The 13,553-nt window shown below is 31.6% G+C and overlaps 2 protein-coding genes across 4 annotated transcripts; one reads left to right on the forward strand and one right to left on the reverse strand.

Annotated features, from left to right (window-relative positions):
• The first annotated feature begins 4,379 nt into the window (after window positions 1-4,379).
• LOC114385412 (psbP-like protein 1, chloroplastic) lies at window positions 4,380-7,305 on the forward strand. 3 transcript variants are annotated; one of them, XM_028345502.1, is made up of 7 exons: window positions 4,380-4,536; window positions 4,612-4,699; window positions 5,071-5,151; window positions 5,301-5,383; window positions 5,523-5,717; window positions 6,527-6,619; window positions 7,016-7,305. In XM_028345502.1, the coding sequence occupies exons 1-7, from the start codon at window positions 4,438-4,440 to the stop codon at window positions 7,031-7,033; spliced, it is 657 nt and encodes a 218-aa protein (XP_028201303.1). In that variant the 5' UTR covers window positions 4,380-4,437; the 3' UTR covers window positions 7,034-7,305. The 3 variants fall into 3 exon arrangements, with proteins under 3 accessions (XP_028201303.1, XP_028201286.1, XP_028201294.1); XM_028345485.1 differs by having other exon boundaries at window positions 4,382-4,536; window positions 6,523-6,619; window positions 7,016-7,304; XM_028345493.1 differs by having other exon boundaries at window positions 4,382-4,536; window positions 4,615-4,699; window positions 6,523-6,619; window positions 7,016-7,304.
• Window positions 7,306-11,472: 4,167 nt separating this feature from the next.
• LOC114385433 (60S ribosomal protein L23a-like) lies at window positions 11,473-13,344 on the reverse strand. Its single transcript, XM_028345511.1, has 4 exons — window positions 13,242-13,344; window positions 13,018-13,065; window positions 11,959-12,325; window positions 11,473-11,740 (listed from the first exon to the last, which is right to left on the reverse strand). The coding sequence occupies exons 2-4, from the start codon at window positions 13,031-13,033 to the stop codon at window positions 11,656-11,658; spliced, it is 468 nt and encodes a 155-aa protein (XP_028201312.1). The 5' UTR covers window positions 13,034-13,065; window positions 13,242-13,344; the 3' UTR covers window positions 11,473-11,655.
• Between the last annotated feature and the right edge of the window lie 209 nt (window positions 13,345-13,553).

The raw sequence follows: 13,553 nt of genomic DNA on the forward strand, positions 1-13,553 counted from the left end.
TACAAACACAAATTATATTATTATTGATTTTAATTAAAATTAATTTATAAAACCAATTTCATTTAGAATCAAATTTATTGCACTCACCCAAACACCTAAGATTGCATTAGATGATATTTCAATGTGATTTTGGATCATCCAAGATGAATCAAATCATGCATTAATATTTTTGTTTCAAATTAGGTCTTTGAACTTGATATGTTTAACTGGAAAGGTCATAAAGTTTATAATTTGACATTCACCTAGGTCAACATGGTAAATGGTAAGTTGGTAATTGTGTCATCCAGCCAAACACTTCTTAGGCTGTGAAGGACATTTGGACTTAACTTGATCCAAACTAAAGTCAATATCTTATATTTTAGTCTCAAACATGTATTGAACTTTATATAAATGAACATTACATTGATGATGTCTCTAAAAAAATAATGCTTTATGCACTCCACCCATTGTATCAATTGTCTTGTCATGTTAAATACTCTAAAAAGACTAAAAAATAAACATCCATAGTTGATTGATTCTAAATGAAAAAATGAGCATCTTAAAACTCTACATTTCATTTCTATGCATTTTATATTGACATGTAGTTGCAAGTAACTATCAACACACCAGATGAAGTAGTTTATCGCGAGAAAGTCAATTAATTCTCCCATGATGGAAAAGAAATTGTAGTCATAGAAAGTTTGTTTTTCTTGGGATAAGTGTTGGACTACCATGAACAAGTTGTTGTCAGTGGTAGTTGGGTGAGTCATCAAAAACATGTAGAGGTTGTCCGATCTTATTGCCTTGTCGTCGTTGTCATCAGCGACAGAGGGAGAAGAGTGAGTGCGGCAATGGTGGGGGAGGAAAATCATAATCCTTATAGTATTCACCACCCTTCAACATGCAACTCCTGACTCTGACTTTGATATTACCAAAGCACCAATAATTTATTTAAACAACTATCTCATCTAAATATTGACCCACCTCAGATCATTTTTAAGATCTCAAATGAGAAGAAAAAAAATGTTTGATATTCATATTGAATAAGATATCCCTTATATTGTGTTTTGAAAAATACTTATAGTGATGTTAATTGTTACACGTAATAACTAAAAGATTCAAGCTATTGTAATTATGATGTTTTCTTTAATATATTTTATACAAATAATTAATTGTATATAAACTTGCTTAAATTGTTGTTTTCACTTAAAATTAGCTGATAAACACATTCATGCGTGGGTGGGTTTACTTAAAAAAAATATTCGAGGAATAATCTTAGAAACCCATTGTTTAACTGCGACTTTTATTTAGTTTTAATCAGTTAAAAGATTTTTATTTTATTTTAAAACAGTTTCACGGCCGGTAAATTATATTTTTTAGCACAAATGGGTAACATTTTTAATATTATTATATGAAAATAATAGTTATCTATAAAATAAAGAAAACAGATAAAATGTCAAAAAGAAAAAACATTATTAATAATAAAAATAATGAAAAGGTAGTTTGTTGAAGTTTCCTTTGTGTTTCTGAAAGTTTTTAAAAGGTTTCTTATTTGCCGATGAAATCATTAAAGTTCTTGCCTTTTTGGGATTGGGAGTTACCAAAGGACCACTAGGGATAAAATTGAGAAAGAAAAAATAAATAAAAAAACATTGAGAACTTGTGCAAATGTTCATAGTGCTAGAGTGCTCAATTGTGTTTCTAGTTCATGCTTGATGGCATTCAAGGGCCCTCTTTGACTTTTTCTAACTAATTATTAGGCCAATTCATAGATGATAGATGAGGCACTCTCAAATGTCACCCATTTTCTTCTTAGAGTTTTCTGTAATTTGGGAGACTAGGCTCATGAATGATGGAAGAAGTAGTGCAAGAAAGTTAATTAATTATACTCTATGCTGTCACTCATCTTTTTTTACTTATCTTTAGTGGCTTCAAGTCACATTCGTTATCTGGCAAAAGCTAGATACCATGGAAAGGATTCTTGTGCATTGTCACTCACTTTTATCAGTTTATGGAAATGCATATAGGACCATATCACTAAACTTAACCAAGTGGAAAAAAATTGTTTAATTACTTGTTTAGTTCATATACAATCCTAACGTTTTAATCTCTACATTTTAAAGTTACATATTTTATTCTCTACGCACACAATTTTAACTCATTTGACTCTATATACATATATATTTTTAATCTGTTTTAGTTCTTAGAATTTTGAATGGCATAGATTAGAACAAATTAAAAAATATATATATGTAGAAACTAAAACAAAAAAATTAAGTATAGGAACTAAAATATAAAGATTATGTGTGTATAATAAATAAATGAATAATTCTCTAAAAAAAGTAAATAAATGAGTAATTAAAAAAAATGTTAGACTAACAAGAGAGGGCGCAGGGAGGGTTTAAGGATAACTTATTCAAAGTTAGACTAACAATTTTTGTTTTTTGGTTAGACAAGAGAGGGCGTGGAAGAATATGTGAATGATAGCTTATTCAAAGTTTCAACATCAAATCCTACCTCTTTTGTTTTAGAATAGTATGAATCTTCTTCTTTTCCAACAACAAAATTTTATCTACAACTGAAATTAGGATTGTACTTTACAATTTTTTCCCTCTTCCTAAATTATTGTGCAAAGACCAATTAAAGGTTAAAAATCTTACACGATATTAAGTTGGTTGGTAATGGTATCTTTGCTAGAGAAGATTTCAATTCGTTTCTTACCTTGAACTTAGTGTATATTTTTATCTCGATTATTCAATTCACTTTTTCGTCTTTTTATTTTCTTGAGAGTTCATTAGAATTCAAGTAAAAATAAATTAAAATAAGGATCAAACTCTCCTACCTGGCGCTCAACTATATAAGATGAAAACATAATGAAATCAGTATAATTAGTTATTACTTATATTTTTTGGACAGAAATTATTACTTCTATTTAAAACTTAAAACAATTACAGGTAGTTTTATAGTATATTATAGAGGAAGATTCTATAATGTAACAAACAATACACAGTCAAAGGCCAATTCTTGTTTTCAAAAACACGACGGAGAATTCGAAAAGTGAATTAAGTCTAAATCATTTGACCATACTGGGTCAATTGGTTATATTTAAAAATTAAAATAAAACCTGAGTAAAGTCTGCACCATTTGACTCTACAGAGTATATATGGCAGAATAAATCCCCAAATAAAGAAAATAAAGATGTTTCCCAAGGTCCATAGGTGTGTATCATTCAACCAGGTAACGTGAATGAATTGAGTATCAAATTCAAGCTAGCAAGTTATTTTGTGCATTGTACGATATTTTTAATTTGAATAAAATTTATACTTATAAGTTAAAATAAATAAATTATAAAAGTAATCAAATAAACAACTAAAAAAATATAAAGAAATTAGATTTAAAGAGAACAGAGGAAAGTTTTAAAAAGTTGAAATGATTAGTTTGATCATATAACTAGCTGAGATTTAAAATTAAAAAATTAATATAAATTTAACTAATATTTTAAGAAAAATGAGGTAACAAAGTAATTTAACATGGACGATTTTTTTTTTTAAAAAATAATGATTTGAGAAATTTTAAAATATATGTAAAAGAAAATATTAAATAATGGTGAGATCATGTGTCCCAAAAATAAACTTGGAAATAATTTTTTTGTTGAATAATTAATCAAAGAAAAATATTAATTGAACTTATTATAAAACTAAAAAAAACACGTGTTATAGAAGAAAAAAACATATAACTACAATAATAACAATGTCAACGTTTTTTATCTCATTCAATGAAACAAGTTATATAGATTACACATTACCATTCAACACAATTAAAAATCAAAAGTTCAAAAATATCATTTACATGTCTTCCTACAATATATTTTTTTGTTTTTCCTTTTTCTCTTTTTTACATGACTAAAAGGCATGTAATACTCTTTTGATTAACGTCTCTTGTGAACTTTTTATATGTTTAACTTATCATAAATGATTTTCTATTATCTTTTCATCAATATATGTAACAATAATTTTTTCTCAATCCTTTAATTTTACATATGTTTTAGCCCATTTTAAGCTCAAGTTAAGGAGTAGGGTTATGTTAGGTCTTTGGCAACCAACATAAAAGTCGATATACAAAATTATTAGTACATACATGAATATTTATCCCATTTTCAATAATTAGAAATTAAATCTATTATACAAAAGCAAATTATATGCGTTCATTATATAGCATGTACATGTACGAGAGGATTTGATTTCAAAATATTATTACAAAAAGTTATTAAAAGTTACTAATTTAAAAAAATAATTAAAAAAATAAGTATTAGAAAAATTATGTAAATATGTATTCATTAAAGCCACAAAGCTCTATAATTCGATTAAAGATGTGACGAGGACAAATGGAAAGGAGGGAGTTGTAGATTGTGATGTGGATAAGTGAAACTTCCAAAAAGCGAGTCCTCAACCACATAACATGTCGTTACTTTGTTCTTTGCATTCTCACTCTCACACAACAACAATGATGTCCCTGCTGCAGAATTCCCCAACGCTTCACAACTCCTCTTTCCCTCAGGTACCTACACATGCATTCATTCATGCTTTTAACTCGTGCTAATTTTATTCATTCTGAAATATGGTTTTGTTACAGAAGCATGTCACTCGTTCATCTAGAAGAGATGCTATTTCCTTCATTGTCAAAGCAGTCCAAGAACCCTCTGCTTCTTTAACTTCTCAAGGCTTGTTCTTCTTTCATTTTCAACTTGTACCTGTCATTATCTTATAACAAGTTACATGTGATGTTGGGGTGTCATGTGGGGCACAGAAAATCCTAATACGAATTTCATGTTATTCGAGGTGAAATCTTAATAGTTTTTCAATTTTGATTAGCAATCCCTATACCTTTGTAAACAAATTTATTAGAGAAGTATCTGACAAACAATTTTAAATTCTCCTACAACATCCTCTTATTGGTCCTCCTATTTGCTTTGTATGGTAGTAAGTAAGTATTGAATTTATTTTTTTTTTGTTTCCTAGACATTAATGTTGAATTGCTATCATGAACTGGGACTATCAATTTTGTTTTTAATCCTTTGTCATACCTTGGCAGATAGACAAAGAAGGCGCCAAGTGATTGCCGTTGGAACCACTGCCCCATTAGTTTTTTTGTTCAACCAACACTCGAACTCTTGTAAGATTGCATTTTAAGCAGTTAAATTTTCCATATGTTACTGAACTGTGCTTGATCACGAAGGAACAAATGCTGTTTATTATGACACCTGTGACTTTCCTAAATTCTGAGGCCTGACATCCTGAGGATATACCCTTGATATGGCTCAGTTGCTGCAGAAAATAAGAAAGGATTTTTGCCGGTTTTGGACAAGAAAGATGGATATTCATTTCTCTACCCTTTTGGTTGGCAGGTGAGTATTGTTATAATACTGTCTGCAGTCTGCACCAGTGTGACTTTTATATCTATATCAAGTTGATTTATTGATACAAAGCTAAAATGGAAGTTAAGGTTAGCTCCTTCATCTCTTTTTTATAATGGGGAGTGAGCAGGAAGTAGTAATTGAAGGTCAAGATAAGGTGTTCAAAGATGTCATTGAACCACTGGAGAATGTCAGTGTAAATGTGATACCAACTGGCAAACAGGATATTACAGAATTTGGGTCCCCTCAAGAGGTTGCCGAAACTCTAATAAAAAAGGTTTTGGCCCCTCCAAACCAGAAAACCAAGATAGTAGAAGCAAAAGAGGTTTGATATTTTACATCTCTTTTCCTTGTTTGTAGTCATTATTTTTCATGTTACAATGTATTGAGAGAAAAACAATTCTTTCATGTGTTCAAAACTACTATAGATTGACAATGTAAGCTACTGGAATTTTTGACATCTTCCCTAACTAAACATCGGCAAACTAGATGAATACCAGTTTTAATGGTTTGTAGTATTCATACAAAAACTATTGCCAACAAATTTAGAAGAGCATATTAGATAATTGTTAGAAATGGGATTACAAAGAAGAATGTTCATTTTTCTCTTTTGGGATAAAAAGAACAGAAATCTTTTATGTTTTTGAGTGTATTTGGCCAGAGAACAGTTAGTCGTCATCATATTCTGTCATTTGGCTTGATCTTCCGGACATGAGGGAGAATCACAATTTAGAAACTTAGTGATTTGTGAAGATTTAAAATGTTAATGAAGAGTGTTAAATTAATGTGTTCAACACATCATAAACAACTCTGAATTTTGTTACTGACTTACTGTTGTCAAATAGGAAATCTTTAAGCAACTAAATGATACTCTTGATTTTTGTCTTTGGTGAAAATGCTACTCTTGAATTTGTTTTCGTTGTTTCTTTTTTTTTTTTTCCGAAGGTACCTAATCTTGTTGGTGAATACGTGCTCTGTGATTAACATTTCTTTTATGCTAAATGCTTGCCACTTGCATCAAGTACCTTCACATTCAATGTTCTGATCTCTGGTTCTTATGTGTGAGTATTTATGTTTGTATAACTGCAAAGACACTGATCATGGCTCGCTCCATCTATGTAATGCTTTAGCTAGATGTTGAAGGAAAAAAATACTATCAATTTGAGTTCATTGCTCAGGCTCCGAACTATACTCGTCATGCTCTCAGCACAGTCTCCATTGGCAATGGTATGATTTGATCCTTTTAAATATTTGAAGTGCATGATGAAGTCTGAAAATTGACCTTTTATATTTAAAAACTGAATTAAAACTTACATAAAGAATAGCAAAGTACCTTGAACCTTTAAAATTAGAAAATGTGTGTAATCTTGTATCCAAGTTTAGAATATTTTTTAACTATGAAAAAGCAAAACATTTGAGGTTTTTTTGCTTACCTGAAAGCAAGATATTTTTTCATAGTTCAAAGCCATCAAACTAGCCCCCACAAGGCATAAAAATGTCTCTTTAGATAAATAAACATTACACAACTAATGAGATATCAATTACATTATGAGCACATTTTGGTAGTTAGTTCCAGAAGATTTTTATTGATGTTTTTCCTTACGATGTAATTATTAATTGTAGGTAAGTTTTACACCTTGACGACAGGAGCAAACGAAAGAAGATGGGTGAAGATGAAAGACAGGCTGCAGACGGTCATAGAATCCTTCAAAATTTTCGACGTTTGATAATGATCATTACTATTACCACCATATTAGAGATATTAAACTCTTCAGCGAGAATGTTCATTTGAATTTTGAGCTTTATAGTATCAAGTTTTATCTGTTTTTTTATTATAACTTTCCAAATATATGTACAATAAATGAGTAAATGTATTGTATAAAAAAGAAGGGGGGGATTTCTTTTTTTTTTTTAACACAAGATATTCCTCAACTATAAGGCAGAGACTAATTATTCGAAGAATTGAGAACGGCGATGGATATTTTTCCATACAAATATATTTTCACATTCACAACTTTGGAATAAACCAAAGAGTTTAATTTAAATGTGAAAGAATTTATATAAAATAAACTAAACATAGCCTATTCAAAACACAGCGCAAACTATGATTAATCTACCTAAAGAACAAATGATACGAACGACATACATGAAAGCTCTATTACGCATTTACTCTCGCTGCCTCAATCCGTTTATGTAAGTTTTATGTCTAAATGGATATTCTGATCAATCATTCTTAAACACACAGACTACATTCATGCTTAAAGTTTTGAACTCCTTTCTAAGCCTTGGAACATCAAATCTGGGATCACAAAATATCGGACTGACATCAGTTCCACGTAACATAGGTTGAAAACTCGGAAACAATCTTATACTGTGTTATAAGCTTATAATGGAACCGTGATGAGTCAAAAAGCCTGCCCAAAGTTACATTGCAGTCTATGACAGACAGCGTCACAATATTGAATGCATTAAGATAAATGCCATCCAAAACTATCGATAGGTTACCAACTCATTAATTGTCCAACAAATGAAGATCCTGAGCTGACCTCTAAATATCCACAGAACAAGCTTGGTTTGTTGAATAGTACATGACGCATCACACCAATATCTTGAACAGGGCAACCTTTTTTTTTACAAGAAATGTTCACCAAATAGTCTTGACAAATACCACAGGCCCTGTAGCAACTATACTATGTCACAGGTTGTATGATTTCAGAATTACATTGATGTATCAGAATATGTTTAACTATCCAGAAGAATTAAACAAACAAATACGCTGAGAACAACGAAAAAAATAATGTTACTAGTCTAGCTACAAAAAAATATTACATCAAACACAAATATTCACCCACAATTATAGGAACTTGCAATGAATAGTATTATATTAAATTTTATTAATCAAATCCTAAATGCACTACTAATATATGATTCTCCTTTTGCAATTTCAAAGGTTAAAAGTAACAAGAGAGACTAAGGAGCTTTTGCGATGTGGAGTCCAGATGTAGCTCAAATAATAACAAAGCATATTATTGGGCAACGATGGACACTTTTCCAAAAGATGTTATCATACAACATGGGAAACCCATATGTATCAGACTCACTCTTGGTATATTATGTCCCAGACATGTAACGGTATCCACCAAATTCCAAACAAAGCAGACACCTGACTATGTCTGGTATTCAAAATAAAAAAATGTCATGAATTGTTTTTCTATATTAACTGTTTGCCAACCAAGGAAAAAAAAACTAAAAGGTATTCTACCACTATAATAGGAACTTGACATAAATGATAAGAGGGGCAAAGGTTTTGTGATGTGAAGTTCAGATGTAGCTCAAATAATAACAGTATATTATTGGGTAACGATGAACACCTTTCAAAGAGTTATAAAACAACATGGGAAACCCATATTTATCATACACACTCCAAGGATATTATGTCCCAGACATGTAACAGTCTCTACCAAATTTCCAAACACGGCAGACACCTGACTATGTCTGGTATTCAAAAGAAAAACAAATCATGAATTGATTTACTCCACAACAAACGGAAAAAAAACTGACAGGTATTCAACCACCATAATAGGAACTTGCAATAATTAAATCTTGTTACCAAGGAAAAAAAAACTAAAAGGTATTCTACCACTATAATAGGAACTTGACATAAATGATAAGAGGGGCAAAGGTTTTGTGATGTGAAGTTCAGATGTAGCTCAAATAATAACAGTATATTATTGGGCAACGATGAACACCTTTCAAAGAGTTATAAAACAACATGGGAAACCCATATTTATCATACACACTCTAAGGATATTATGTCCCAGACATGTAACAGTCTCTACCAAATTTCCAAACACGGCAGACACCTGACTATGTCTGGTATTCAAAAGAAAAACAAATCATGAATTGATTTCCTCCACAACAAACGGAAAAAAAACTGACAGGTATTCAACCACCATAATAGGAACTTGCAATAATTAAATCTTGTTTGTGTGTAGCATTCATATATTCTAAAGGCATGACTAATGCAAAAAAGTTTTGCTTGAAAGGAAAAAAGTTGAGTAAAGGGCAGAAATTGTGATGTAGAGCCCAGATGTAGCTCAAATAATAACAATGCGTATTATTGGGCAACGATGGACACCTTTCCAAGAGTTATAAGACAACATGGGAAACCCATATTTATGATACACACTCTAAGGATATTATGTACCAGACATGTAACAGTCTCTACCAAATTTCCAAACATGGCAGACACCTGACTATGTCTGGTATTCAAAAGAAAAACAAATCATGAATTGTTTTCCTCCACAACAAACGGAAAAAGAACTGACAGGTATTCAACCACCATAATAGGAACTTGCAATAATTAAATCTTGTTTGTGTGTAGCATTCATATATTCTAAAGGCATGACTAATGCAAAAAATGTTTTGCTTGAAAGGAAAAAAGTTGAGTAAAGGGCAGAAATTGTAGAGCCCAGATGTAGCTCAAATAATAACAATGCGTATTATTGCGCAACGATGGACACCTTTCCAAGAGTTATAAGACAATGTGGGAAACCCATATTTATCATACACACTCTAAGGATATTATGTCCCAGACATGTAACAGTCTCTACCAAATTTCCAAACACGGCAGACACCTGACTATGTCTGGTATTCAAAAGAAAAACAAATCATGAATTGTTTTCCTCCACAACAAACGGAAAAAAAACAGACAGGTATTCAACCACCATAATAGGAACTTGCAATAATTAAATCTTGTTTGTGTGTAGCATTCATATATTCTAAAGGCATGACTAATGCAAAAAAGTTTTGCTTGAAAGGAAAAAAGTTGAGTAAAGGGCAGAAATTGTAGAGCCCAGATGTAGCTCAAATAATAACAATGTGTATTATTGGGCAACGATGGACACCTTTCCAAGAGTTATAAGACAACATGGGAAACCCATATTTATCATACACACTCTAAGGATATTATGTCCCAGACATGTAACAGTCTCTACCAAATTTCCAAACACGGCAGACACCTGACTATGTCTGGTATTCAAAAGAAAAAACAAATCATGAATTATTTTCCTCAGCAACAAACGGAAAAAAAACTAACACGGGTATTCAACCACCATAATTGGAACTTGCAATAATTAAATCTTGTTTGTGTGTCTAATGCAAAAAAGTCCAGATGTAGAGTCCAGATGTAGCTCAAATAATAACAATCCATATTAATGGGCAACGATGGACACCTTCAAAAGAGATTATATAATACAACATGGGAAACCCATATTTATCAAACGCACTCTCAGTATATTATGTCCCAGACATGTAACAGTCTCTACCAAATTACCAAACACGGTAGACACCTGACTATGTCTGGTATTCAAAATGTAAAAAAAACATGTCATGAATAGCAACCAAGGCAAAAGAAAAGTAAATAGGAACATGTCATAATTATTGTTTAAGTGTGTATATCAATAGATTCTAAATTCTAATATCATGACTAATGCAGACAAGTTTTGGTTGAAAGGAACAAAGGTGAATGAGGGGGCAGAGATTGTGATGTGGAGTCCAGATGTAGCTCAAATAATATAAACTAATACATTAATTGATTGCTAACAATAACAGAACTTTCATTTTTGTCACTACAGTGTATCAATTTACACAATAATATACTAAAAACACAACCCTTTAAAACTAGCATACCTCTGTTGCAAAAGGACTCTCACTATGCAAAGGTACGAAGGAGGGTCATTGTACACAGCTTTACCCCTACATATGCAAAGAGACTGTTCCCAAATTCAAACCCACAACCAAATGCAAACCCTTAGATTAAATTTATCTCCAGTTTCATTTGTGTGGGTCGAGAAACAAGAGAGCTAATTACACCCAAGCAAAAATGAGTTGAACTTTCTGTAATCAATTTACATATGGGTAAAACTGTGACAGAAACAAGAACATATCTTTAAATTATCCACTACCAACATTACAACACATACCAAGTGAAGAAGAAAACTTAATTATGCAGGTGTTTGGGACATAAATTTATACCTTGGCATATAAGGAAATGGACATTGATCAAACCTTGGAAACAATGGAGTCAGTAAACTACTTTTATACTATTAATTATACTAGTATAAAACTGAATTCATGTTCTCAACTCAAAATTGAATGAACAATAGTCAATACATATGGAAAACAAAGAGTCCTAACTCAGAACATGTAGAACAACTATCTTAACAATGAAGGATTAGCTTCGCTAAAATCAAGAGTACAACTTAGATGATACCAATCTTGTTAGCTACATCCAAGGCATCATAATCTGGAGTCAACCTAACATAGGCTTTCTTTGTCCCATCCGGCCTGCATAAAACAAAATAAGCAAGTTGGTAAAAAAAAACAAAGAAATATACTGCTTAATATAATATTCTATGCAATATTAATAAATCTAATTCTAAGGACAAAAGTAAATAGCAACCACTGTAAGCTAACCAATTAGTCCTTTTTCTCTACATTTGTTTTTTTTTTCAACAAATCAAATATACATGTAGCAGATGTAAATGCGTTGTCATTTCCATTACCTGATTAATGTATTGACTTTCTTTGCCTGAATGTCATACATCTTCTTCACAGCATCCTTAATCTTTTTCTTGTTTGCACGAAGGTCAACAATAAAAACCAGCGTGTTGTTATCCTCAATTTTCTTCATAGCAGACTCAGTAGTTAGAGGAAATTTAAGTATCTGATAATGGTCCAACTTGTTTCTGGGTGGAGCACTAATGCGAGGGTACTTAGGGTTCCTTTCCTTCTTCAAGGTCCTTGGCCTGTGAAATGTAACCGATGTCCTGATCTTTTTAGCTTTCTTCCTAAACACTTGACCACTTGATTTGACAGCCTTAGCTGTCTTCAAGGCCTGAGCTTTGGGATCAGCCCTTTTGGCATTGTCCACTGCACAAGGAAAAAAGCAATTAGATCATTAGCAGGAAACCAGTGTCACTTTGAGCCTTTGCCAACTATGTCTATAAAACAATGCATCAACCTTAAAGTGAATACTTATGCAAAGAGAACATCAAACTAGCAAAAAAGGGCAATAAGTTTATACTATACATTGCTAAGAAAAGCAGGACATGACTTATGACTGAGTAGTCGAAAGGAAATGCAAATTAAATAGTAACGTAAGGAAAGCAAAATACTTATGCAATCCAGTATAATACTACAGAATTCAACATGTTAGCATTATCATTTGTCAACATCTCGACAAACACTCCAAACAGACCGGTATACATGAAAAACAAAATATTCTCCATTCATGTAAAATTAAAGGAAAGGACCCAGGGGCACATCCATTTTCTTTGAACTAGGCATACATTCATTCAGTTCACAAGCACACACTAGAGGATAGGCGTACAGAACCAAAAAACATAGTGCATTCACCATAATATGCACTAAATTAATGAAGTAACCAACAATCAGCAAACAGGATATATTTTAGCACAAAACAGACCATTACAAACATCTAACTTTTTCAGCAACTAAGCATAAATATCAACATTACATACATGAGCCTCTAGATAGATAGATAGATACATAGAAAGATAATATTGAAGAAGTGGACATTAAAAGAATAATGCAAGACTCACCCTTAGTAGGAGCCATTTAAATCACTCACCAGCAATTCACACAACCTCCTGCATGTATACATATAACACTAAACTGCATTAGGCAATTAAAGCATAAGCTGTTTTTTTTATAAAAAAAAAAAAGTAAAACCAAAGCTACACGAATATCAGCTTCAGAATTCAGATTAAAAAAGAAATGACTTAGTAGAAACGCATGAATATGAATCGATCAGAGCTTAAGAAACCTTAAAAATCGGAGGGCTGCTGTAGAATTAGGGTTTTAGGTTAAGCAGCTGAAGGAGGGAGGTGATTTATATAGAACACGAAATTACAGGAACAACCTTGTCGGGCCCAAGATTTGAAACCCAAAGAACTTGTGCGTAAAGTTTTCAATATGGTGGACACCGATAGGGTTATTCTTCTTACACCGAATAATTATTTTTTTTACACTTAATATATTTTTAAAATTTTTAATTTTATCTTTTTTTTTTCATTCCTTCCTTTTTATCTTTTCTTCGTATAGCTTATAGATTGGTAATTTGTAAGACACTATTTAT

Source organism: Glycine soja, chromosome 2 (assembly GCF_004193775.1).
Source record: "Glycine soja cultivar W05 chromosome 2, ASM419377v2, whole genome shotgun sequence".
NCBI classification, from domain to species: domain Eukaryota; kingdom Viridiplantae; phylum Streptophyta; class Magnoliopsida; order Fabales; family Fabaceae; genus Glycine; species Glycine soja.